Source organism: Stegodyphus dumicola, chromosome 1 (assembly GCF_044657685.1).
Source record: "Stegodyphus dumicola isolate Sdum_Otavi_A_Nest chromosome 1, ASM4465768v1".
In the NCBI taxonomy this organism is placed as follows: domain Eukaryota; kingdom Metazoa; phylum Arthropoda; class Arachnida; order Araneae; family Eresidae; genus Stegodyphus; species Stegodyphus dumicola.
Genome location: NC_140768.1, coordinates 60,734,869 through 60,761,823, shown reverse-complemented (window position 1 = coordinate 60,761,823; position 26,955 = coordinate 60,734,869). Strand labels below are relative to the sequence as shown.

Here is a 26,955-nt window from a genome sequence, read left to right as displayed (position 1 = left end):
ATTAGTTTTTTAAAAGTTAGCTCTTCAATGTTAAATTTTATATATATTTATTGATATCTCTTTTTTTTTTATTAAACTTGCTAGATTCCTTCTTCCAAAAATTCAAAATTTAGGCTTAATCCAAATATAATTTGTACATTTTTTATTATTTATTTTAAAAATTTGTATTTTTAAATATTTTTTTATAAATTTTTCGAAAACATTTTTCTATTATAACCTATAAAAGTTTTAACATCATCTTAAAGTAGATGCATTTCTAAACATATCTGCAAAAAATTAAAGTTTTTTATTCAAAATTTCCTAAGATATTAATGAATTTACATTTTGGCACATTTAATATACGCAATAATAACGAAAATGTGGTTTATGCACTTTGCTAAAATAATTTGAAAGTATAAACAATGGACCTTTTCTCCTCTCGTGCATCAATGAAAAATAAGGAAAGTAGGTTACTATAAATTAAGAATTCCACTACTTACTTTCTTGATGCAAACTAAAGCTTTCTGGCACTACTTACTTTCTTTATTCTTGGCGCAAATTGAAAAAAATCCGCTAAGATAAATTTTTAAATTTCTCCAAAAATTTCTCACCAAAAATTACAAAATTTAATGTCTAGGCATAATTTGAGTCATCGAATTGAAATATGGAAAAAAAAAATGATATGTTATTTCAGAAAAAAGTCCGCTTTTGTGTCAAAATACCCATGTTAGAATGATGCTATTTATAAATCTAACATATATCTCTTTCGAGAGATGAAAAATGCAATTTGAATTTCATCAATTGGCCCAGTAGAAGGAAAGATACAGAACTGTACCTTTTTTTTATTTTATTTTATTTTTTTGTGTGCAGTATACATTATGAAATCCTATTATTTATTCATGAGCACACTGATTTTATAATACATAGCTTAGCTAACTTACAATTAGATCGAAATATAACCCCCCCCCAAAAAAACAAGGAGACAGAGAGAAAGAGAATGGGGGGAAAGGGAGTATTCAGTTGCAGGAATTAATGCACAGAAATTAGGTAATAAGATATTTAAATCTCAAAAGGTACATTTATATGATTGGGAAAATGAACTGCTAATGATCATTGAAATCCAAATAGCCATTCCGTTATATTTTAAAAAATACCACCATCGGAATATTCCATACAATATAAAACAGTTTTTAAAATGTTGGGGTGGGGGTGAGGAATATTAAAAGTAAACAATGATGTTTAGCTAACTGGAAAAAAAATACACAGGAAATTTGATTTTGATAGTATGTAAAACAACCACCTCAATTAAAATGTACATAAAAGGAATGTTTGAGAAAACAGACATAATTTAACATTAAAAATACATATTACATTAGCTTCAAAACTGTGCTAACATAGAGCAAAATCAAGCATGAGATACAACACTCTTTAATAACCCTTATTAAGTATTTTGATAAACTAAATAATTTTCCTACAAGTTAAGTAAAATTATACCACTGTATTCAGTCATAATAAAATTATTTATGTGTTAACATGTATTAGTACATGTGGCTAATAAATGAGAAATATTGATCAAATGTAACCAATAAATACATAATGAAACAAGAGATAAAAGAAGGAAAAGAAAATTGCATGATTTTTTTAAGAAAAGCAGAAACAACTATATTCAATTACATATTTTTTAATCATATCTCAATGTCAAATTCTAAATAATAACAAAATCTTGTAATTCTGTCCACATAACCAGAAACTTCTATTAAATACTGGAGAGTAAACAAGCAATGAAAATCTCTGCTATATTTTAAATTAAAAGGTTTTACAGATATTCATGACTTTAAAATATAGTTTATTCAATACACATATTTTTGTTATAAAGTTGATACAATCCATAACACTTTTTAAAACTAATGTATATAGTTCGTTTCATACTTAAGATAAATAACCAAGTTTTCTAAGGATATTTATTATTTCTGTTTCACTTATGTCTTGAGGAGGACAAGAACTAAATGCACCAATTTTCATCAACATTTCTTGCAAGAGAGGAGCTGGAACATCCATCATTCCTACTTTCACTAAAACAGATGCAAGTCGCTGAGCTAAAGATAATTTCACATCATTTACACCACCCTGGGTGCCTGGTGTGCTAAAATTAGATCCTGGAGCATTATTAACAACTGGAAATAAATTTCGCTCAGATGGTGTACGTGTGACATCACAAAAAGCTACTTTTGCAGTAGGTGGAGGTACTGGTACTTTCTGAATGTTTGGTCTAATGTTATCATTAGAGAAAAAGCGTCCTGGACCTTTAGCAAAAGGCATAGCATTCCCGTCTCTAAGCCTTGTGGAAGGTTCTGGGGTAGCATGAAAACTCATATCTTTGTTCTGAGGCTGAAAAACTTTTTTGCTAACTGATGGATTAAACTTTGGAGTAGCAGGATGATTCAAATCCCATTTCTCAGGATCTGGTTCTGTTACATAGTGAGGAGCAATAGTTTTCTCCTTCTCAATTTTTTCAGCCTCATTAGCTCCGAATAACTTGGTAACTTTTGCTTTTAGATCTTTAAACATATTTTCAGATGGGACATTAGGCTTTGAATGTGAAGACTGATTGAAAGCATTAAATTGATTTGGATGCACAAAAGACTGACCGGGATTTTGAACCCTTGGATATGGTTGTTGAGCTTGAACAGGGATGCGTGGTGGCATTGTATTTGGAACTGGTGGAAAAACAGGATGACCACTTACAGGTGGAAAAGGAAGCTGTGAAAATGTAGGTACAGGTATACCAGATACAGGAGGAGGGAATGCAAAATTCGGTTGATTTGGCTGTTGCATACGTAGATTTCCAGCCAAAGCAGATAATAAGCATTGCTGAAGAAAGTCAGCTCGTGAACGTATGTCAGACTCAACTGGACGAGGCATAACATTTTGGTCAGCAATATTTTGTGGCTGTGTTCCTAAAATTTGTTGTAATTCAGCACTATGGACATTCATAAAATGCATTAACTTATTCAGAGATGGATCTTCAGGATTTACTTCAATACCTGACAACTTCCGCATCATTTGAGTGAGAGCAATTCGAGTAGAAGGTGGCAATTTCATTTCCTCCCCACGCTTATTTTTATCACCAGTGTTAAAATATACAGATTCATCTTCATCACTTACAGGATCCAGATCACTAACAGCTCTCCCAGAACTAACTTCAAACTGTTTTAAAGGTCTAGAATACTTCTGTGTAGGGATATAGCTTTTGTGTGAAACAGGTTTTTCGACATCATACTGTAGAGAATCTCGTAGGTCACTACTTTTACCATATGTATGATTAGGGCTTCTCGAAAAAGTTCTTTCGTAGGACTTTCTTCTTGGACTTTGAGAATTCCTTCTTTCAACACTTCTAGAGCGTCGCCTGGGAGAACTTCTTGAGGGCAGCATATAAGGACTTCTTCGTCTCCTAGAAGGGCTCACTGAACGCTTTTTAATAGGGCTTCTTGAACGCCTTCGCAATGGGCTTTTTGAATACCTTCTTACAGGACTTCTAGAGTACTTTCTGGCAGAGCTCCTTGAACTAGCCCTTCGAGGGCTTCTTGAAAATCTTCTTACAGGGCTTCTTGATCTTCTTCTGTAAGGGCTTCTTGAAATCCTTCTTATGGGACTTCTTGAAGTCCTTCTTGGTGGACTTTTTGATCGTTTTCTATTAGGACTTCTCAAAAAATCCCAAGCAGGACTTCTGGAATATCTTCTCGAAGAACTCTCTGCACGTCGACTTCTTGGACTTCGTGAACGTCTTCGAAGTGGACTTTCATAACGTTTTCGATAAGGAGATCTCCTTCTGTGAGGACTCCTGGAATGCCTTTTTAAAGGAGATATAGATCGTCTTCTAGAAGAATGAGACAAATGCAAAGGACTAGAATTTTGCAAGGGACTTCTTATTCTTCTAACCGGGCTTTTAGACCGCTTATCAATTTTTTTATGATCAGGTGACTTGGTCTCTTTTCTTTTTATTGAGCCAGAACCATCTTTCTCCCATTGTTTAACACCATCAGGTTTCTGCTCAGCATTAACAACAGTAATACTTAATTTTGAATCTTTTTTATCACTAGCTACTGTAACTGATCTCGGCAGAGCACTTTTACTCAAAATCCCTGGAAAAAAAGGGAAATTATTATGTCTATTAATTTATTTATAATTAAATAGGGCATTAACAAATGCAAAAATTGTATTTAAGGCACAAAAATAAATTATATAAAGATGAACTCTTCAAATAAACCTTCAATGAATGAAATTGTATTTTAAAATGACAAACAGAAGATTAGAAAAATTTATAGCTCATGCCTATAATGTTAGTAAATAATATCTGTAAAAATAAGAAGCCAAAGCTATTAAAAAAATTTAAATTCAAAATGGGTTAAAGAAACTGCATGTAAAAAAATAAATAAATAAATAATAACCTGAATTAATTTATTAAATTACTACCTAACTAATTACCAAACATACTACCATGATTTTTTTTTAGTAATTCATTTCAGGAACTAAATGAAACATTAGCCAGACATTACACAACATTCTCAATATAGGAGAAAATTTGTATTGTAATTTTTAAACAGGCTTAAATCAACAAAGAATTCAAAACAAAAACTTAATTAAAAATTCTTAAACATGTATCATCAGTTGATTATGTAACAATATTAATTGTCATTATTTCAAAAATTTGGGTTATTTTAAAGAGAACATTTAATATTTTATTTTCTAGCAGTTGTTCTTAATCCACTCATGAAAAATTCACATAAACATGCAATGAAATAGCAAAATATAATACAGACTGAAAACTTGAATTAGTAACAGGAAATTCTGAAAAATGGAATTCAAGAATCTTGCTTATAATTAGCTGATTCATACTGGTTAGGGACGCTTTTAAGGCTACTTTTGAATTCCACAGAAAACACTAATTTTTCTCTTTCTTTATATGTACATTCTCTAAAACAGGATTGAGTAACTTCTGCGTGTAAAAAATCAATCTTTTTTTTTCTTTCTAAAAAATGTGCTTAACTACTAAAATCTTGATTTTATTATCTTAGCATTAATAGGAAATCTGTGTCTGCTTGCTTCAAACTTAAGCATTCAAAATTTAGTGTGTATCCAAACAAAAGTAATGGAAATACATCTTCAATACAAGTCAGTGAACAGAGAATGATGTTTAGTCTTTGTGAACTTTAAATATGAAAAAGTCAATTCAAAAGTTATAATTTTATTTTCTAATGCACTTTTTCTTTCTTCTTCTTTTCAATATTAATTGCATCAAATTTTTGCCACAATATATTTACACTTAAATCCTTTGCAAACGGAAAAGATGTATACTGCACATAAGTTAAGTTTTTCACAATCGTGAAATCTAAATTCAAAGCCTTCGATCACATTTATAATTTCTGCAATATACATTTCAATGCCATAATTTTAATGTTTTTGTAGGTGAATGAACATATTTGGAAATTAATTGAAATTATTTTGTTGAAAAATTTTCATCAGCTTTGGCTTTATATGCATTATTGCTACTGATAATTTCAATTACTATCTTGTTTTTCCTTGCAACTCTAAATTTAAATCACTTAATTTCAATGTAAATTTATAAGAAATGCTAAATCATTAAGCCAAGTTTCATCTTTTATATCTGTCTATTTTTGATCTCGTGCTCTGCAAAATTTTTTTATCTCAGTTACTAAATCATGAAATCTTTTCAGAAATTTACTTCTGTTAAGCCACATTATTAATAAGGCTGTCCTTCATCATATTGTAACTGGAAGAGATGCTGCTGTTCAAGGAAATTCCCTCGAATGGATTTAAACGCTTCGCCTATTTTTTCTTCTGTATTTGATCTTTCACTAGATAACTCTTGTTCGTGAATTATACACTGGAACTAAATCAAAATTCGTCATCATTTTGGCATAGTGTTACAGATCTATTTTATGAGGCCAATCATTACTCCAGCTCCATCTGTTGTTATTAAAACTAATTTAATTAATTCTTTTTTAAATGCATTACCGTTAACAACCGTACAAATAAGAATAAACAATTAGCTGTGTCACAGCTGTTGATTCACCAAATTAAAGGGCAAAAAAAGCATCTATTAATGTTGTTATACAACTGTTATCTTATATTTTCACTAATGCGAACCACATGAGAAAGTGGTTAGCGACTCCAACTGCTGTGCCAAGACCCAGGTTCGAATCCCAAAGAAGGGATGGATGTAAATTTTCTGTCTCTTCACAGGAAGCAATGGTGGCTCCATAATAAAATAACCACCGCTTTTGGCCTTAGTAGTAGCCAAAGCCTAAAATGGCTAGTACCTGCCACTAAAAAAATATAATTTCACTCATTTTCTCAAAATGCTGCATCACAATATAAAACAAAGTACTTATATTTTTGAATAGTAGTAGTGTTAAGAAACCGTCATTTTTTTTCAATACACAATAATACAATTTTACTCCTTTTGGTGAATCTAAATACTAAACAACACACGAATGAATATCAACTTATGTGGTATTAAAATCAGGATTAAAAAATGATGCCCGAGAAGCCTCTTAAATGGCATGCTGGACAACAAGTGGATTACAGGCGACATAAGGCGCTATTTTCCTCTCTTGGCAGTTAGTGCCAAATTGTTGGTGCAAATGATTGATCATGTGAACTTTGAAACTGTCTCCTGCTGCTTGTAATCGACCTAAGACTGCTTCATGACTGACTTGTTGGCCATTCCCATTCTAAAACACAGTTCTTAATGAATGGATTTGAAAATTAAATGTACTAATAATTTTTATATGCATACTAAACATACCAAACGAGCAACTGATTAATAAAAAAAGTATTCTTATTCAATTTAAAGATATATTTGATAAACTTCTTCACAGAATTTTCTTCAGTGGAATAATATTTGGTTACTTTTTTCCACTATATTATGCAAGTATTACTTTTACTGAAATGCAGTACTTTCAAACAGTTAAAAAAAAAAAAAAGGTTCATTCATGATGTACTTTTCACAGAGACTGAAATGTTGTATTTTCAAACAATTAACAAAAGTACATTCATGAGTGTACTTTTTACAAAGTCATTATACGTGTAATGACCAACAAGCAGCTTTTATTGAAGACTTAACTATTTTTCTTAAATAGATTTTTATTTATTTCACATTTTGTATATGATTAAATAAACGTTTTGAATCCCCCCTTTTATTCCCAGTATGCAGTTCACACTAAACTAAGCTAGTTATTTTTATACAATAATTAAAAGTTACAATAAGGTAGTTAAAAAAGTAAAACAGTTCAAATATTATAACAAAAAATTTTGTAATTAAAGAGAGCAATTTTGCTTTTACAACTACAAATCAATATCAAAAATGAAATGACAAATTGAAATACAGAAGGCAACTTACTTTTGAGGCAGTGTTTTGAATGAGAACCTGGTTTCACATGGCTTCTGTGTTTAATCTTCATACTTTTTTTTACAACGCTACCTCCACTTATAGTAGGTATATTAGCAAAATCTGTGTCAGAAGGAAGTTCTGTTGTTTCTTTAGAGGTTTCCTCATCAGAAGGTTTCCGCTTATGAATGGCCTGAGTCTTAGGATTAATTTTTTTTACCATAAGATCTTTATTTTGTGCATATAAATTAGTAATATTTGTACTATTTTCATTTTCCACAATACTCTCTTTAACAGAAAATTTCTGTTTACTAAGATTTGCAGACCTAACACTAATCTTTTTCACAATTCTGCCTTCATCTGTTCTCTGTACATTAATAACTTCAGTTATGTTAGGATGAAGTTTCTCTCCATTACTTTGCTTAGTAAGAGGTTTCGGTTTACTAAGGTTCTTATTCCTAACACTAACTTTTTTTACAATTCTTTCTTCATTTATTTTGCCAATTGCAACAATTTTCCCTGTGTCTGAGAGGAATCCTTCACCTTTTTCAATGCTTTCTGCAACAGATGGTTTTACTGTGCAAATATTCCTGGTGCTAATTTTTCTCACAATTCTACATTCATCTACTGCATGAGCACTAACTTTTGCTGCATTATGAGACTCCCCTTTTTCAATGCTTACAACAAAAGGTTTTGTTTCACAAAATGCATTGCCATTATCAGATTTATTTTTACTTAATTTAAGAGGAGCTAAATCTTTTCTAAAACTCACAGCATTGTGTACTCCTTTATCTTTAGAACCAATGAAAATATTTTGCCCTCCTTTAACTACAGAACCACTATTTTGCCCTCCTTTAACTACAGAACCACCTGTACGTTTTGCACTTAAAACATTATACACTCCTTTACCTTTAGAACCAAATGCATTTTTTGATTTTAAAGTACTATGCACTTCTTTAACTTCAGAAATAGCCTCATTTTTTGCATTTAAAGTTTTATGCACTTCTTCAACTTTAGGACTAACTGTGTCATTTGCATTTGAAGTATCAAGTCCTTCTTTAACTTTAGAACTAGCTAGATTATCTGCACTTGAAATATTAAGTCCTTCTTTAACTTTAGATCCAGTTGCACTTTCTGCATTTGAAGTAATGCATATTTCTTTAACTTTAGAACTAACTGTGCTTTTTACACTTGAAGTATTCTGTTCTTCTTTAACTTTAGAGGCAACAGCATTTTTAGCACTCAAGGCATTTGGCTCTGCTTTTATTTTAGAACTACCTGAATTTTTTGCACTTGATGTATACTGTCCTTTAGAACTAATTGCATTTTGTAGCATTAAATATGTTGCAAATTTACCTCTAGGTTTCCTGTTTGGAAAAAATTTTTTCCCTCTCCCCTTCCCATTTACAGAGATATCAGATTCATTAGAGTTTGGCTGCTTTGTTTTTGATGACTCTGAGTTAATATCCTTGGAAGAACTTTGAGAGTTAGATTCAACATGAATTTTTTTATCACCCGATTCACTTTTTTCCATTTCAGAAGTAGTACTTTGTATCTCATTTATTTTCGGTATATCACTTTCACAAGCACTGTCAGACAAATCCTCTACAAAGTCTGAAAGATGAAGTTCATTTGATTCCTCAATTTCTTTCTCATCTCCTGGACTGTTCTCAACAAAATCATCAAAATTATCATCTACTTCATACACTTCTTCTTCACTTTCTTCTTCAAAAGCTAAAATTTTCGACATAATATCTTCAACAAGTATGTTTACTTCCTTAGAAATAATATCACTTTCCAGGTTTTTAAACTCAAGATGAAAATTCTTTTCATCAGCATGAAAAGCATTACTAAGAACAGTTTTAATATCTAATTTGTGAGTCTTATAATAGTTATAATCAGCAATGCACATATAATAATATCCAAGTTTATTATTAATTTCTTCACAACACTTCTGCAGCACAATTTCACTACTGTTATTCGGCACATTCTCTGAGAAATTATAACCACAAGACGGAAAATGCTTCTCCTAAAAAGACAAGATCTGATGTTAATACAATAACTGAGAGAAAATTTACAGAATGAATGATGCATGGAATCGAGTTTGGATAACCGAGTGGAAGTGGAATTCGGCTGTAAATTAAAGTATTTGCTTCAACATGTAGGCAAGTATTATGAAACATAACACACAGGCATATGGTGAAGAAATACACCTGCATGCAAAATAAAAACAAAAACACTACATTTTAATTTAAAGTTATGTTGAATTAAGTTACTAATTTTATATGTGATTTCAGAATATTAAACTTTATTTAAAAAAATTCATGACAATAATAACCTTTCCAGAATTCCCTACATAATGCCTTTGAAATATTTTAATAATTTTCTGTAACAGATGAAATATTACTGTCAGTTAATATAAAGTATGATTGTGTAGACAAATAACTGCGGAATTCATGAAAACATACATGTAATATTCACTTTGTATTGGTGTTGAAATTGGCACAAATCATTTCAATTAAAAAACAAAAAAATATTTTTATTAACTCATATTACTAAAACACCATTATAGGACTATAAATAGCATACACTTAACACCATTATAGGACTATAGGGTAGCATGTGCATTAGGGGAAGTGAAAAAGGTTTGAAATATGGATAAGAAATGCTGAAATGAGCACCCTGCCATCAATTTCATGATTCAATTACCATATGGTCATTATTTTATTTTAAGTTTTTCACTTTAATTTCACAAAATCTTGTATTTATTTATCAAGGACTTAGATGATCTTTTTTAATTAAAAGAAAACAAATTTTCTACCGAGTTAGAGAAAAAAACTTTTTATCCAGTTTCAAAAGTAGGTCATTTTTTACTACAATTTCTAAATACTGTTTTTAACACTAATTAATTTCTCTCAAGCTATTAGATGAATAACAAATTTACTTTTCTAACAAAATATAAAGGAAAAATAATTTACTGTTTCTTACATATTCAAATCCTATTGTTGTTATAAGCATAATAAGTGTTTTGTTATTGTTTAACATTAAAATACAAATGCAGTAGGTGAAATATATACACAGTACATAAATGAAGCACCACACACAATACTGTACATAAATGTTATTCTGCTGTAAGATCAGAGACAATTTTTCAACATGCTCTAATGGCTCTGACTTTTCTTTTGTAATCGATTTCATTCCCTAGGCGATTTAATAACATTTTTGTTTTTTACAAATTTAGATACCTTCACATGTGGCATATGATATGCAGTAGCCAAGTCTTGATTAAACATGCGCCACAGAGACACAGAAGTGGTTAGTGACTCTGACCGCTGTACCAAAGGACCTGGATTACAATCCTGGTGCAGGCATGGATGCAATTTATCCATACCTTTATAGGAGGAAATGGACTACCTATTAGGTGCCTCCATAATAGATACCACCACTTCCAGCCTTAGTAATGGCCAACGTGTATAAATGGCTAGAACAGCCAATGCGAGGAGAAAAATTATTACACATGCCATCTTCATACTTTTGACTTCATCTCCTTGGTGATCCTAACAATTTCCTTTGTTGCTTGATTCTCATAATTATTTTTTCTAAAACTCATTGTTAATGAAATTAAAAAAAAAAAAAAAAAATAAAAAAAAAAAAAAAAATAAAAAAATAAAAAAAAACGACATGAAAAAACACAACTTTACTTAAAATTCCACGGGTTTGTTACTTAATAGTAGCAAAAGGCATATTGATGCTCATAGGCAGTTATAGCATATTCTCGAAACAGGTAAATATGTGGAGCGTTCATATTCATGATTCAGCTCGAGTCGTATTCCAAAGAAATATTGTATACAAAACAAAAATTAGGTCCAAACAAGACCCATACTGAGGTATCACTTTATCTGCAAAAACCTTTGAAAACACTAAATCTTTTTCATAGTTTATTTAAATCATTAGAACAGCTTGAATTAGAATGCAGTTTATTTGTAGTTTAACGTTTGTTCAAATTTTACAAAGCACATCTCTCTCTAGCCAATTAATTTTAATCTGATTTTTGATTAAGAACCTTGTGAGGAATGGAAGAGTTAAACATAATTAAAAAATCAAATTTTCAGTTTTCAGATAATTTTCATTTATTTTAGTATATGCACAACACTTTACAAATAATAAGAATCTTAGCACTGACTAAAAGTTCATAGTTTTCCTTGACAATTGGAAATAAAAAATGTCTGCTATGTATTAATAAAATATCATTCATTTCACTTATTCTAAATATTAGATATGTAAGATAGCAGAGTTAACTATAAATCACACTGGGAAATGAAAATTTAATTTCCATACATTGAACGGTACCCCAAATTTTTAAGAATGGAATTTCATTAGTTTCTGTAGTTAAAATGATTATCATATTTCATTGTTTTATTCATGTTATATGGTTTGACACAATAAATCAAGACTAACTGACAACTATATTTTGGCCTCAAAGTTTCTCTAAAAATTATTTATCATTTGCTGAAACTTGAATAAATGCTAATGAAAAACAAGTATAAACCTATAGAATCTATTCCAAACCTAGTTTTGGGGAAAGTTAGGGCTTCTGTCAATGGATTTGGAGATCATAGACAGAGTTTTCAAATTTTGTTTTAACATAATTCTAAGAGCAAACAATTTTTCCTATTCAACTGCAATTATATCAAATTACTTTCTAGTTTTCTGTCAAGTTTTACACTTTTGGAAATTTTGAATATAATATTTATTCATTGGCAAAGCAATAAACTTTGATGAATCATCTCCAATAAGAATACTTCCAACATTGTCTATTTTATCTTTTTCCCAAGAGATGTACTGGTTTTAATATGCTTTTAATTTTCTTTGTTGGATTAAAATTTATACATTAAAGCCCAATTTCTTCATCACTTATCACATGGAAGATCCAATGGTTGTGTAATACTCTCTGAATTGTCAGCTGTATTTTAAATACACACAGAAAAATCTATCTTGCAGATTTTAATAACACTTTCGTCAAAGTCACAAGGAATATAAGATAAATCATTTATACAAATCTTTCAATAATATATCCACTATTTGAATTTTCAAAGTTAGTTGACATAAACTACTCGCAAAATAATAAAAAAAAAATCTACACATCATGATCTATAGTACTATGAAGAATTACATCATTAATGGCTTCAAAAGAAATTGTCAACACAGCTATTACAGTATTGGTATGATCTTTGTACACTTCGATACACTTTTAACATCATTTAATGAGCAGCTCTATGACCATGAAAAAAATAATCTGAAGGTTTGTCAACAAAATGCTCCACAAGTATTGGCAGAAGTGGTCGGGACATCAGAATTTTGTCACTGGCCATAATAAGCATAGTCCTGCCATTACTACCTGTGCAGTTCTGCCCCAGTTTTGAAAGAGAATATCTCTAGGTCTACAGGTTACTCTCAACAATCCTTAGCTGCTAGAGCTCACAATTTACATCTTTAGAGCACTTTCAGCTTGACATGTATTTTGAGTGCCTTCACCACACAGATACTATACACTTACAAACATCCATATCTTTTCTGGAATTCAAAGCCAGACCCATTAGTACAGCAGGCAGCATTACTAACATACAACATATATTAACCTAACAATCAGTTGTAATAGATGAGGTATAAAGACATGCATTTAGATTCAGGCGTATGTATTCTAACGGGATTAAAACTGAACTGACTGTATGAAGTTATAGTTTTAGGTGGCCTAGTGGCACACAAATCTTTGGTGGAAAAAATAAAATTTTTGTCCACATGGACCTTGGCACCTTCCACATAGATGAATAAAAACTAATTTTGGCCAATAAAATTATAAATAAATGATGAAACACAAAGGTAATATTAGATAATGATACAAAGGTAATATTAGATAATTATACAAAGGTAATATTAGATGATATTAGATAATAATATCAGATATAAACATAATATGCTTTTCAAATATATTACATAATATTAGGGAACATTATGATATGATTATCAAAAAAAAAAAAAAAAAAAAAAAAAAAAAACAGGAAGCCAAAACATTTCTTTTTTTAATATGGTGACACTTAATGTGTTAAATCTCTTTTCACATAGGTCAGATTTTACTCCGAAGAATAGATAATCACAATCTGTGCTGTTTGATGGATGGATGATCAAGCTCCTTAAAACAATACAGCTATTTTGAATTGTTAAAGAATTTAAAACGTCCATCTTGCAGAAATTTCGTTCATTTGAAGATGTTCAAATAGACTGTGAAAATTTGTCTTCGATAAATCCAATCTTGCTGCTTATCTTCTTGCTTTTTACCCTCCTATTATTTAATATTTCCTCCTGGAGAAGAATAATATTCTCAGATGTAAATGCCTCCACAGTCAATCTTTGTAAGAATAATCTTTTATGGATTCTCAAGTCATGAAAAATAATTTTATCCATTCTTTCATTATAGAATAGGAAGGAGATGAATAATTATTCACATGATCCCAGCATTGTTTTATTTCTTTCGGTTTAAGACCTTCAGTAATAAATTTAATTAAAGAATGATACTCAATTTTAACATTTCAGAACAAACTAGTAAATAACTTCATTCTGTTAAAAGTAAAAAAAAAAAAAAAAGGCATATAATTTCTCTAAAGAAACTTTCAATTTTTTAAAATTTAGTATTGCCATTACATGTCTGCTACAGCAATTTATCACGTTGACAATAATGTAATTTCAATTTTTTAATGTAAAATAAAACACAATTTTTTTCTATACAAAAAATGAACTTTAATATCAAATCAGTCAAATATCTTTTATTCTGTTCAATGACCTTTTGCCATCTTTCTGGTAACTTCATGATTCCGCACTAATAGAATTTCTGGTTTTTATCAGCCAAAAGCTCAAACAAGTGTGATTTGGACGTAATCGTTAATTCTGAAATTTTTACCATTTAATCTGATGGTGCAAGATTGGGACTATATAGGGAAAGCAACATCACTTCCCAACTAAGCTCAAATAATTTCACTCATGAACTAATTTCCAGAATGAAATTTTTTACACCAATTCTGACACTGTGTAAGCAATACAGCAATACAGTGAATTGCATTCTGTTATGCAATCAGTACCATAAATTTCACATATCTCTCTGTGAAGTTCAGCCGCTTCCTTGGCTTTACGAAAATAAAAAAATAAAAGACGTCAAAATATTTATTTTTTGCACCTCATGTTTAAATTGGCCGTAAACTAACAGTTGTAAACAAAAATAGACTGAATTTGTTTCTGTAACAAAATAAAAATGTCAGCTGCCAAATTTCAAAAGAAAAATTATAAGATAGACTGAAGAATAACAAAACAAACATAATGCTACCTATTTCTGGAAACAGAAGTTACTCTTTTGTGAACTCGGTATTTGCAAACACATTTTTTAACATGCACAGCCAAATATTTTAAAATCAACCTATCTCGTTTGCTGATACAGGATGTAAATTTTACATGTTAATTATTCTGATCAGCTAATGTCGCCTGTTTTTAAAACCTGCTAATAATGTGCAAAAAATAAATAAAGAAGGAAAGAAATAAATAACATTTCAGATTTACATGATTTTTAGTTAATTAAAAGATATACAGTACAAAGTCCAGACTCGTCGGGACTTCGACGATTCCGGGTTAGGGTTTTTTCCAGATTATAGATCATAAATTTAAATCTGGTAAGATGGCAAGCAGAAATTATAAAATTAAAAATATGAAACTATAATTTATGAAATAAAGAGCAATTATGATCTAAAAGGTATCAAAATTTACAAAAAAAAAAAGCTTAATATTTATTTGTTTCCTTTATTAAACGTTTCTTTCAATGTAAGTTGTTTAAGTTGCTTCGTTTTTCATGCTAATACTTTCTCTTTAATTTTATAAACAGACATAATTTCTAGTTCAGTTACAAAGCTCCACTGTTCAAATTTCCACTGTCCTGTAATTGCTGTGTCGAGAATACCGAATAACTTGTCAATCGAAATTTATTCGTTTTTCAATAAACGTTTTCGTTCTCTGTCACTTTCTATCACTATCGGAAGCGCGCATTAAACACGCATGCGTAAAGCATACAAAAATAAAAAAAAAAAAAAAAAAAAGAAGTTTGTGGCTTTGAGGTACGGATTATAGATCATTCCGGATAATAGACGTCCAGATTACGGATTTCGTACTGTATATGTTCTTTTCAACTATTTCCATCTGATATACCTCTCATTTTATTTCCACTAACAAATTTAATGCATAGACAAATAAACTATGCCTAAATATAATCTTTTAACCATAAAAGTAATATATACATATTGTATTCATTTCCCTCCTTTTAATATAAGAAACAGATTGAAAGTATTGAAGGTAATCACACTATAATCACAATACCTTCCATCCAAAATTTGTAAATATTTCCATCATTATAAATTGTAAACTGGTGCACATTAAATTCAGTTAATAATTATTTAATTTCAGGATAAAAAACTTTTTTTATAATTATTAGTTTTTAAACTACTATCAATTTACAAACTGCAATAGGCAAAAATGACAAATATTAAAATATACTACAATTTCTCAAAACTTCTGGGTATTATCCAAAGCTATATATCCACTAAAAAGGTAAATGTACTGCTTCTAAGTGTAACACAATCCTAGAAACAGTTTTGATAGCTCTAGGATTTGTAACTACTATAAATAATGCACATTTCGTTGAAAAACTAATAGCTCACTCATCTAATCACAAGACTGTATTGCTTACGACTTTATGTGGATAATCTTTCACGGCCAACTATATCAAAAACTTTCTTGTCGTTTTTAATCATCAGAAAGACAGACATAAGACTGATACTCAGGGTTATGTCTCAAAATAATCTCAATCAGCGCAGGACACCCTTTGCCAACATTCCTGCAGCTGTGTAATGCCCTGGCAATACAACTTGATGGTCTTGGATGCAAAGATATATGTGATACAAGTCTGCCTCATTCTCAAAGGTTTCCCCCTAGAGGTGACCGCCCACAGAATGGAACAACGATAATTCGTGGTTGCTAGGTCTGGAGAGCACATCTCTCAGCCAAGCTACCAAATGATATCCTTGGTCACCCTTGCCATATGTAGTATCACACTGTCATACAATGTACACAGAATGGAACAATGATAATTCGTGGTTGCTAGGTCTGGAGAGCACATCTCTCAGCCAAGCTACCAAATGGTATCCTTGGTCACCCTTGCCATACATAGTATCACACTGTCATACAATGTACACCATTGTGTTTAGCTAGATATTTCCAACCCTTTTCTTGGATCAAACTATTTGAAAAGAATGGTTTTCTTCATTACCCCATTACATTTAATATAAATAATTATACATATATAACTTAAATATAATAATTAAATTATGAATATGAACAAAAAATTTAAAAAAATAGTTTATTAGATTTATAATTTATTATCTTTTATATTATTAGCGTCAGAGGTGCTATAAGTCCCGTAAATCACTTTTTGCCCGTGCCATTTTTGTGTCTGTAACACTTTTCAAATTTCTGTCACCTAATGTTATCACAATATATTTTTTAAAAATAAATAAATTGTGAAAAATCTGCATGTATCTAAGAATGTTCCTCACACTGTGGAAAAACAATGACACCTAAAGACACCAAATTTTTAATCCACAATGGCCTTCATTTGAACATGAACACCTTGAAGGTCGAAAAGCAATAATGCAGCTCTTAATATTTTTCTACTTTTTAATTTGACTGATTTTTAAAAAAATGCATTTAAATCATGAAACGTGTAATTAAAAATATTACATAATTTTAATTTAAATGACACTTTCACACACTATTAATTGACACACTTTATTAAATGACAGGACTCGTTAAAATTATTACAGACCTTTTTTCTTTTTTACAACAATGCTTTTAGGCGACTGGCCACTTCAGCAGCTACTTTTCAAAGAAACAATATCGCAAATGTAAAAAAAATATACGACAAACCCTAACATTCTATTGAGAATTCTTAAAATATGTTGCTTTTAAATATTTTGTGATTTTGCTCTTGAATTTTAAGTGTCATAAGTGTGAAGAAAATTATGCTTAATAATAAAGCTAATGAGACAAAAAAAAATGTGTTAGCATGAATGAGTTCAACAGCAGATTGGCAACCTGCAATACTTAGCGAGAGCAAAAATAACATTAGCAAAGCCTCTATGATATTAAAATCTGAATCCTTTCAGAATTATTATTATTTTGAATAAAAGAAACAAAAATAATACTTCAAAAACTAAATCACAGTACTGAAATTTTATATAATATACATTTACGATTATATTTTTGCTTTGATACAAACAGCTAAAAATGAATAACTGTGATTTTTCCAGATTTTATATGCAGCAACACACAAAGTCATTTCTATGTAATTAAATAATGTTATCATATATATTTAAATTTAAAATGGAAGAGGGATTAAAATACAATGACTCTCCATATTGCCCAAATGATATGTATAATAAACATGATGAATTTAAGCAGTTTTATGACTTGGGTACATAATGAATAATTCACAAGGATGTGATAAAGAAAATCTCTAAAATCTTTAAGCATTACTTAAACAGGTTCAATTATAAAATTTAAAAAAATTTATTTATACCAAATTATTGAATATTTAATCAGATTTCATACTTTTTAATTGCTCTATAAAAATACTGGAATTATATAATAAGTGTCAATAAGCAATACTTACCAAATAGTGAATCATATGTCTGTTGCTAATGATGTGATTTATAACATTATTACCAGACACAGGTTTCAAAAGATCTTCATCACAAAGAACACAATGATAATTTCTTACTGATGTTTTGTTTGAACCTGAATTTCGAATTTCTACAAGATATTCTAAACCTAGAGAGACCAAATTTAGTTAAATTAAGAAAGTGATTAAAAAGTGCAATTTAAAAAGTATGGTTCTTATGCATATGTTCTATTGACTGTGAAACTGTCAGCAAGCACAGCGATTTAGCGCAAGTTACGGATAAGCATGAAGAAACAACACAATCATAACATTTGTGCTTTTGTTTGATGTAATTCCCATTGATTCTCAATAAGCCATATTTTGTTTTTGTGAACAAGTATATAAATTAACTGTTATTACTATACTTTTCAGAAAAAGCAGCAGGAGATTATTTTCGAAGTTAGGGGATAATACTAAACCCTTTAAAATATAAGGTACTGTGCAAAAAAGGGAGGGGACTGTTCTGTATCTCCCATTCTACTGGGCCATTTGACATTCATTCATATTGCATTTTTCGTGTCTCGAAAGTGCAACTTAGGATATATATTAGATTTATATATACAGCACTGTTCTAATATAGGTATTTTGACACAAAATCAGACTTTTTCTGATACGACATGGCAATTTTTTTCATATTTCAATTCTACGACTCAAATTATGCATAAATATTAAATTTTGTAAAATTTGGTACAAACTTACTGAGAAATTCAGGCACATTTTTTTTAGTTTGCGCCAAGAATAATTCACTTTGCAAACTTTTTAATGTACAGTAACCTATTTTCCTTTCCCCTTTTTTATTGTCCACGAGCAGAAAAAAAAGTATGGTTCATTCTTTCAAACAAATTTAACAAAGTGCATAAAGCATGTTTGACTTATAATAAATATTCAGAGTTTCAAAACATTCAAATATGCAAATTTATGTATATATTAAAACATTTTGACTAAAAACTCTAACTTTTTGCAGGTATGCCAAGAAATACATTTACATTAGAATTTTATAGGTTATAATACAAAAATGTTTTTAATAAATTTACAAAAATATTTAAAAATACAAATTTTAAAAACAAACCATAAAAATATTTGAATTAAGCCTAAATTTTGAATCCTGGAAGAAGGAATCAAGTTGAGTAAGGAAAAAAAAAAAAAAAAAAAAAAGAGAGAGAGAGAGATAATAATAATAAATGTATATAAAATTCAATTAACAATGAGGAGCTAAAATTTTGAGAGCTAATTTTTTAAAAACTTGGCAGTTTGGCATAATGAGTCGTAGAATTGAAATATGGAAAAAAAATTGGCATGTCACTTCAGAAAAAGTCTGATTTTGTGTCAAAAAACCCAGGTTAGAACAATGCTGTATATAAATCAAATACAGTTCGTAAGTCGCACTTTCAAGACATGAAAAACGCAAGTTGAATTTCGTCAACCGGCCCAATAGAATAGAAATAGAAAAAACAGAACTTTCCCACCCCAGTGTACATATTACTGGACAGAATATGGTCAACTGAATACAGCCAACAAAACAGTAATATACTGGAACAATAACCCAGAAGAAAAAGTACTTGTAGAAATCTAAACACATCTTACGGTTAAAAGAAGATCAAATGCTGATTACATTAAATAAAGAGGTAGCAGTTTCTTCAGAATTCCACAGGAATGAGTGCCATAAATTTTGTGGCATCTCTCCCTACTTTCATGGTTCAATGGGAGCCAACTTTCACAGTCAATGGGATAATATGCAAGTGCCAAAAATAATTTATATTATAAAATGTTTAGCATGTATATGTCATACATAAATAAAATTAGCTTCTGATTAACAATGGCTTTCGTAAAGAAAAGGGAACAAGTTTGTTATTGCAGAATGACAGAAAAATTACTAATACAAACTGTGAGAATAAAGCAAAATTTGTACAAGAAATGCAAAAAGGAGAGCAAAATGTATGGGATAACAGGAGTGATAGAAAATTATGCCACGATGTTTAACAATGATTTTTATTCCTTAAGAGCATGCAATTTAATTGTACATAATCAAGAATATATTAAGATTCAGGATCGTTATATTATGCATTAAAAATTGTTAAACTGAGAAATTAAGTAAATGAAGTTATTATTCTTCTGTTTCCCGATAACTCTTATTGCAATGCAAGATTAATATTAGAAAAAAAAAAATTCCTCTTGTTCTGTGTGTTCTTATTTTAAATACCGATTTAATTTGCATAAACAAACTTATTCTCCAAATTAAACTCTTAAAAATACAGTAAATTATTCATAGTATTTTCTGCTAATTATAGTATAAGCTATTTCTCTTTCCTGTGTTTTTTTAAACTGCCGTTGGATTGACAGTAATTTTGTGTTTCCTATGGACGATCAAAATATATGAATTATGAAATCTAATTATATGAAATATATATGAAAAATTAATTACATAACACATTTCAAGTTTTTAATTATTTTTAGAGTATATAAATATAGCTGGCATTCAGGATAAAACTACAAGTCATTCATTAAGATCTCATCAGCAAAAATGCTCCTTCAATTAAATGAAATTAAAAAACAGTAAAGATTTCTATCCATTGAACAGCCTGCTTCAAAAAGCATATACAGTGTACTCTCGATTACCTGGGCTAAAGATGGGGAAGAAAGTCACAGATTATCCAAACTATCAGTTTTTATGCCTAATGGATATATTTATATTTTAAAGAAATCCATAATTTCACCATCCCTCCATCAAGAACATGTAGAGTTTCAAGAGAAATCACTGCAGTCTTGGAACTAATGTAACGGTCAGTACCTTCTTCGCTAGCATTTTCGGTATTACTTACTGCCTCTTTTGTCCTTGTCACATTTGAAACAGTATATGCATAATGCAAACACTGAAAGCACGGCTCTGTCAAATCCCCATCGAACTATTCCTCGATGTTTTCTCAATTGATACTTTCAAAGAAATTTCAATTTTCAATTTTTTGGCATACAACTTCAGTGACTTCTTCAGGATTATATAAATCTCCAATTTCTATATTTGGAAGAATCTTTATGGCTAAAAGTGCTGTTCCTTAACTTTATACCAAGCTTTAGCTACTCTCGTGCATAGTGTTGAGCGTGTATAGGGACTGCCACATACAGATAATAGAGAGTATATACTGTACATTAAAATTTACATCCACATTAATGAAATGAAATATAGAAAGACAACAAGATGTGTTAAAAGCTATATCAACAAGATACATTAATAAAATGTATTAAAGTTAGCATCTTATTGAACAAAGAATGCAGTGTAAAATTAATTAAAAATGAAAACTATCGTAAAAACTTACCAATAAGATGGGAAGTCCAAGCATTAAGTATATTTTGAATTATTGCTTCACCCTGGTAAAAGCCTATAAATATTTAGCAACATAAACATCTATAAACATGAAGAAAAAAAAAAAAAAAAAAGGAAAAACTACTTACACTTTTATATAAATGGTAAATAAATTATGATATATTTAAAAAGGAATACAAAACTTTAAAAGATACTCCAATTACATTTTTTTCCTTACTAGATAATGGAAGTTAGTAAATCCCAATATTGTTCTTGTTACTTTCTAATGTTATTCAATTACATACCATGAGTTTTCAATCATTCAATGAGTTCCCAAACCATCAGTAATAATGATTTTCTGTTTATGTAGTTATAGAAGTCAGCTAGCTATATGAGATCTTTCATATATCTATCTTCACGGGAAAAAGGCAGTTTAAACTAATGAATGAGAAAGACAATGCAATGCATATGCATGCACATAGCCCTAAAAATTCAATGGTCATTCTTCTGACTTGTTTGAGCATTTCTGATTACTTATTCTGATATACATTAAATGCATATTTTTCCTTGTAAAAAATCATAATGGAACTGCAGAATTTGCCAACTGAGGAAAAAGAAAGCATTGCATTTTTTCAGAAATATAGCATTTTGCCCAACAGACGAATGCAAAAATTCAGATTCTATAATAGTGTACTTCTTAAATGAATAAATTTTACGCAAATGCAATGTTAAAAATACCAAGCAAAATGTTAAAAGATGGGGTGTCAAATTTGGTCATTCTAGTTTTTTTAAGCAAAAACTCATCGCTGTGTACATGGGAAGAACAGTGGAAATTACATAAGAATTTCATGAAAATGCTGTTTCATTATAGATATTTCTCGCTTTTTTAACATTATTGACCGATTGCTCTTTTATGAAATTCTTGTCATGCTGACATTTTGAAAATGGTTGCTGACTTTTGTGTACTAGCTTTGCAAAAAATTAGTTGCCTATGAGTTGATGACTTTTCTTAAGGTGAGCATAGATAATCAGACAGTACAGTTTATTTTATAGTATTTGTATAGAAAATTACAGGGGGCACTGCACCACCATGTATGTATAGTTAATTAAAGAGTTTCAGCAGAGAGCATGAAAGAGAGTGGATGGGTGTGGTGATGTAGATGAGTGGCATTAAATAGGTATCATTGTAACTCCAACAAATCTGCAGATATTATTTGTATATAGAATTTGCCTTATAAAGTAAAATTAGAAGTGTATTATTAGAAGAAGATTAGAAATAAATTGGAAGAAGTGTATTCATTTCACTGCAACATGGCATGAAGAACCACTGATGTGAGTATGAATGAATTAAGTGTTTTTATGCCATTATATTAACTCTTAACTGTACTCCAATCCTTGGAAACCAATTTAAATTTACTTCACTGAATAGTATAAATTCTTTTTAAGAATTTATTTGATACACAGAACATAACATAATTAAAGTAATACATAACATAACCACAATTAAAGTAATCAGTACAAAGTCTTTAATCCGGACGTCCATAATCCGAACCTCAAAACTACAAACTTTCTGCGCATGTGTAGCGTTTACGCATGCGCATGATATGTTTATGCATGCGCGTTTAATGTATAATGGACGGTATAAGCTAGGCTAAAATTATCTAATTATCTATTTCAGTTAATGTTGCAGATTGTGTTGTTCCTTAATCTTCTAATTGGATCTGGGGGTTTCATATTTTTAATTTTATAATTTCTGCTTGCCAACTTACCAGATTTAAATTGATGATCTATAATCCGGAATCGCCGAATTCCCGACGAGTCCGGATTAAAGACTTTGCACTGTACATCCTCATATGACAGAAGAATTATATTCTTTAATCATCTTAAACATACTGGATGGATCAATAGCATTAGTTCCTACTTAAAATAAATAAAAAGCAATCCTTGGAAACCAATTTAAATTTACTTCACTGAATAGTATAAATCCCATTTAAAAGAGATTTGATACACAGAACACTGACCAAAATAATCATATTTAAAGTCAATCCTAATTGGACAGGAAGAGTTATATATTATATTCTTTAATCATCTTTAAAATAAAAAGCAATAATAGGAGGAAGCAATCTAAGAAAATACACCCCTATTTAAAAAATGAGGATTAAAATTTAAATTGACAAGACATATTTTTTATGTGTGAATTAAAAGAAAAATTAAATAATTAAAAATTTATTTTCGAAAACAAAACCTGGTTACTCATTACTGATTTAGAAAATTTGCTACAAGTTATACAATGCAATGCTACTCATACAATGTGATAACTTGCTAATGTGTGATGCATACATTACATTTAAATCTTGCATTTTTGGTTACTGTGCTTAATTTACCCTAGCTTGCTTTTTGATATGTAGATACATCAATAAATCATAAGAGAAAATTTGGAGTTGTCTACTTTATCTGGTGCAAAACAAGGAATTTCTATTGGATAGTATATACAGTCAAAATTCTTTAATCCGGACTAGTCGAGACTTCGGCGATTCCGGATTATAGATCATCAGTTTAAATCTGGTAAGATGGCCTGCAGAAATTGTAAAATTAAAAATATGAAACCGTAATTTATGAAATAAAGAGCAATTATCATCTAAAGGATATCAAATTTACAAAAAAAAAAAAAAAAAAAAAAAGAGCTTAATATTTATTTATTTACTTTATTAAACATTTCTTTCAACGCGCGCATGCGTAAAGCATACATTACGCATAGTCGAAATTAGAAAATTGCAACGAGAAAACTATTTGATGTGTATTCGTGATATTTATAATGACGAGGAATTTAATTTAAATCATATCAAAGACGGAGTACATCGAGATGAAATACTACATTTAGTAAGGAATCATAAGCTGAATAAACTAAAACCATCTGTCCTGAGGATAGTACTGACAGATCAAATTCCAGTTCATTGTGAGCCGAAATGAAAGTTTTGAAAAGAGTAAAACAAGTGAAAGTCTGAGAACTCAAGATCAGGTCCTTATATGATACGCATAGCAACACTTCTCATAGAAGCTCCAGTAATTTTTGTCATTTTATCAAACTTGTATGTAGTCTCGTGTTATAGGGATGGAATATAGTTCCTGTATGATTTCTTAATTCTGAAAGTTTCTGGAAGATGGATTCGTTGAAACTGTCCAATTTGCAACAACAGCACACATCAAACTGATTTGTGGCTCATTAGTAGTAGGTTGGAATCAAGTCCACACATCCAAGTTTGATAACTGACAAAAATTATTGGATTATAGATGAAAAGTGTTGCCCCACGTATCATACTTACCTGATCGTGTGCCTTCGGACTTTCACTTGTCAGACAAGAAAAATCAGCGAAAAACAATATCAGCAGAAACTAAACAATGTAAATAAGCACATTGTTTAGCTTTCGCTGACAAAGCTGGGCACTTTTGTCAATGAGGAATTAGGCAGCTTATTAAAAGAAAGTAGGTTACCCAACAAAAAGGGGACTATAATACTGACTGGCTTATTGTTCTTTTTATTAAAAAAGAGCCTTTGAACAACATAGAAAAACGTGTCATGACTTTTCAGATAACCCAATACATTTACCTAATACATAAAATATTATTTCTTTCCCTTTTCTTTAATTTTTTTTTAGAGAGGTATTATGTGCATGTTTATAACTAGGTTTGTATACAAGATACTTGTTTCTGCCAAGTGTGATTGTCTCTTTAAATAAATTAAAACCAAGCCTAAATTCTGCTCTTTTCTAAGACATTCTAACTTTACAGATAACACAAAATATCAACAATTTTAATCTTCGTGACTAGCCTTGCTTTTTTAATTACTTTTTAACTTCAAAAGTCCCAGACAATTTTTTAAATTTAAAGTAAAAAGCTATTAGAAATTGGAAAAGCCTCGAGCTAATAGTTGTAAACATAATTTTCCAAATTTGATTATCAGACATTTAGTGAGATCTTGGAAAATAATATACTTTAAGACTTCCCAAAAGCCAGAAAGAAAAGTAAGTAAAAAAGAATCTTTCATCTTTTCGATAAATAGCAAAGTTATTTAATTTTCAGGGTTCATACACATTTCTGCATATGGAAATTAAGTACGTTTTGAGACTTTAATGACCACCAATGGAAAATAAAAACCTATCAGCAAACATGAACTCAATAAACTAAAGCAATTATCTACACCTGCACTACACTTTTTTAATACTACCTGTGTAATTTATTATAATAAAATTATATTTGAGTAGGATGCATTATTATTAAACCTAATATTTAATTTTATTATAAAACAAATTCAAGAATAAAATCAACTTCAATTTTTTTCAAGTAATTAGCATTAAACTATAACATTTCTTGAAATTTTTACACTTATAACATTTATATTTTACAGTTATAACAGTCCCATATACTTTAAAGAAATTTTACTAACAGTTAGCTTTATAGTGATTCTTTCTTTTAAGCTTCCTTTCATCACATACACATTCAATCCAAAGGTTTACACGGATTTTATGTCTAGCATAAGTTAAATTGAGAAGTATAATAATTCATAACAGAAGTCACTCATAACAGAAGCTTGGCTTGCACCTGCAACTGCTTGCTTAGAGACAGAAAGGCACTAATCAGAAAAGACATAAGCATTTGACGTTGACATGATTGGTTAATGTTTAAAGTTAGCTTTACTTTTCCTGACCCAGTTAGCGATTCATAGCTTCATGCAGAATTGTTGGAAGTTGTAGCCCGTATTCAATAGAAAGTTCCAATAAACTATGCAAGCACCAGAGGGGATAGATTGTTCTGTATTATTTTAAAGCTCATTAGACATCAGGAATAAAGTTTTGTGTTAATTTTTACACTTTTGTGTTGTATCTTACATCTACAATAAGGAAAGGCAATAACTCCCTTTAACATGTAGAGATAACTTCTAAAGTTAAGCAGTTAGTTACAAATAATTAAATTACATGGTTAGATATTCTTAATCATAATAGATTTAATAGGTTACAATTACAATTTTTTTTTATTTCTACAAAATATCCATTAAAAAACGCTAAGAACATTTTACAGCAGTTATAATTTATGATGTTTTTAAAGTGATATTCGTACAATTATATATTAAAAGCTAAAAACATTTATGTTTTTATGTTTTGTATTTATGTTTATGTTTGTAGCAACAACAAATAAAAAATTTATGGGTCTTTCTAATTTGAAAATTTTCTCGAAATTTTAGATAATTTACATCAATTTCCTTCTTATGAGCATCTTTTCTAAGTTTGTTTCAATACACGAATCAATGTTCCCACTTGTTGCTTCATCTTTTATTTTATTAATGTCACAACAATGTACCTTTGAAGAATAATTTTATTTCTCTTCATAAAAGCAATTTCTTCTTCAATGAGTTTCCTCTTCATTTTAGAATTTTCTGATTTAATTAAAGGCTTCTGTTAT

General features: G+C 29.8%; 1 protein-coding gene across 1 annotated transcript in view; it reads right to left on the bottom strand.

Annotated features, from left to right (window-relative positions):
• Nucleotides 1-1,644: 1,644 nt before the first annotated feature.
• Nucleotides 1,645-26,955, bottom strand: part of LOC118187653 (uncharacterized) — a 51,444-nt gene continuing 26,133 nt past the window's right edge. The window contains exons 4-7 of the mRNA XM_035357914.2: nt 21,512-21,574; nt 18,153-18,310; nt 7,403-9,419; nt 1,645-4,121 (exon numbers count right to left, since the gene is read on the bottom strand). Of these exons, the coding sequence (XP_035213805.2) occupies nt 1,909-4,121; nt 7,403-9,419; nt 18,153-18,310; nt 21,512-21,574 (4,451 nt within the window). The 3' untranslated portion in view covers nt 1,645-1,908. The remainder of the gene's footprint in view (nt 4,122-7,402; nt 9,420-18,152; nt 18,311-21,511; nt 21,575-26,955) is intronic.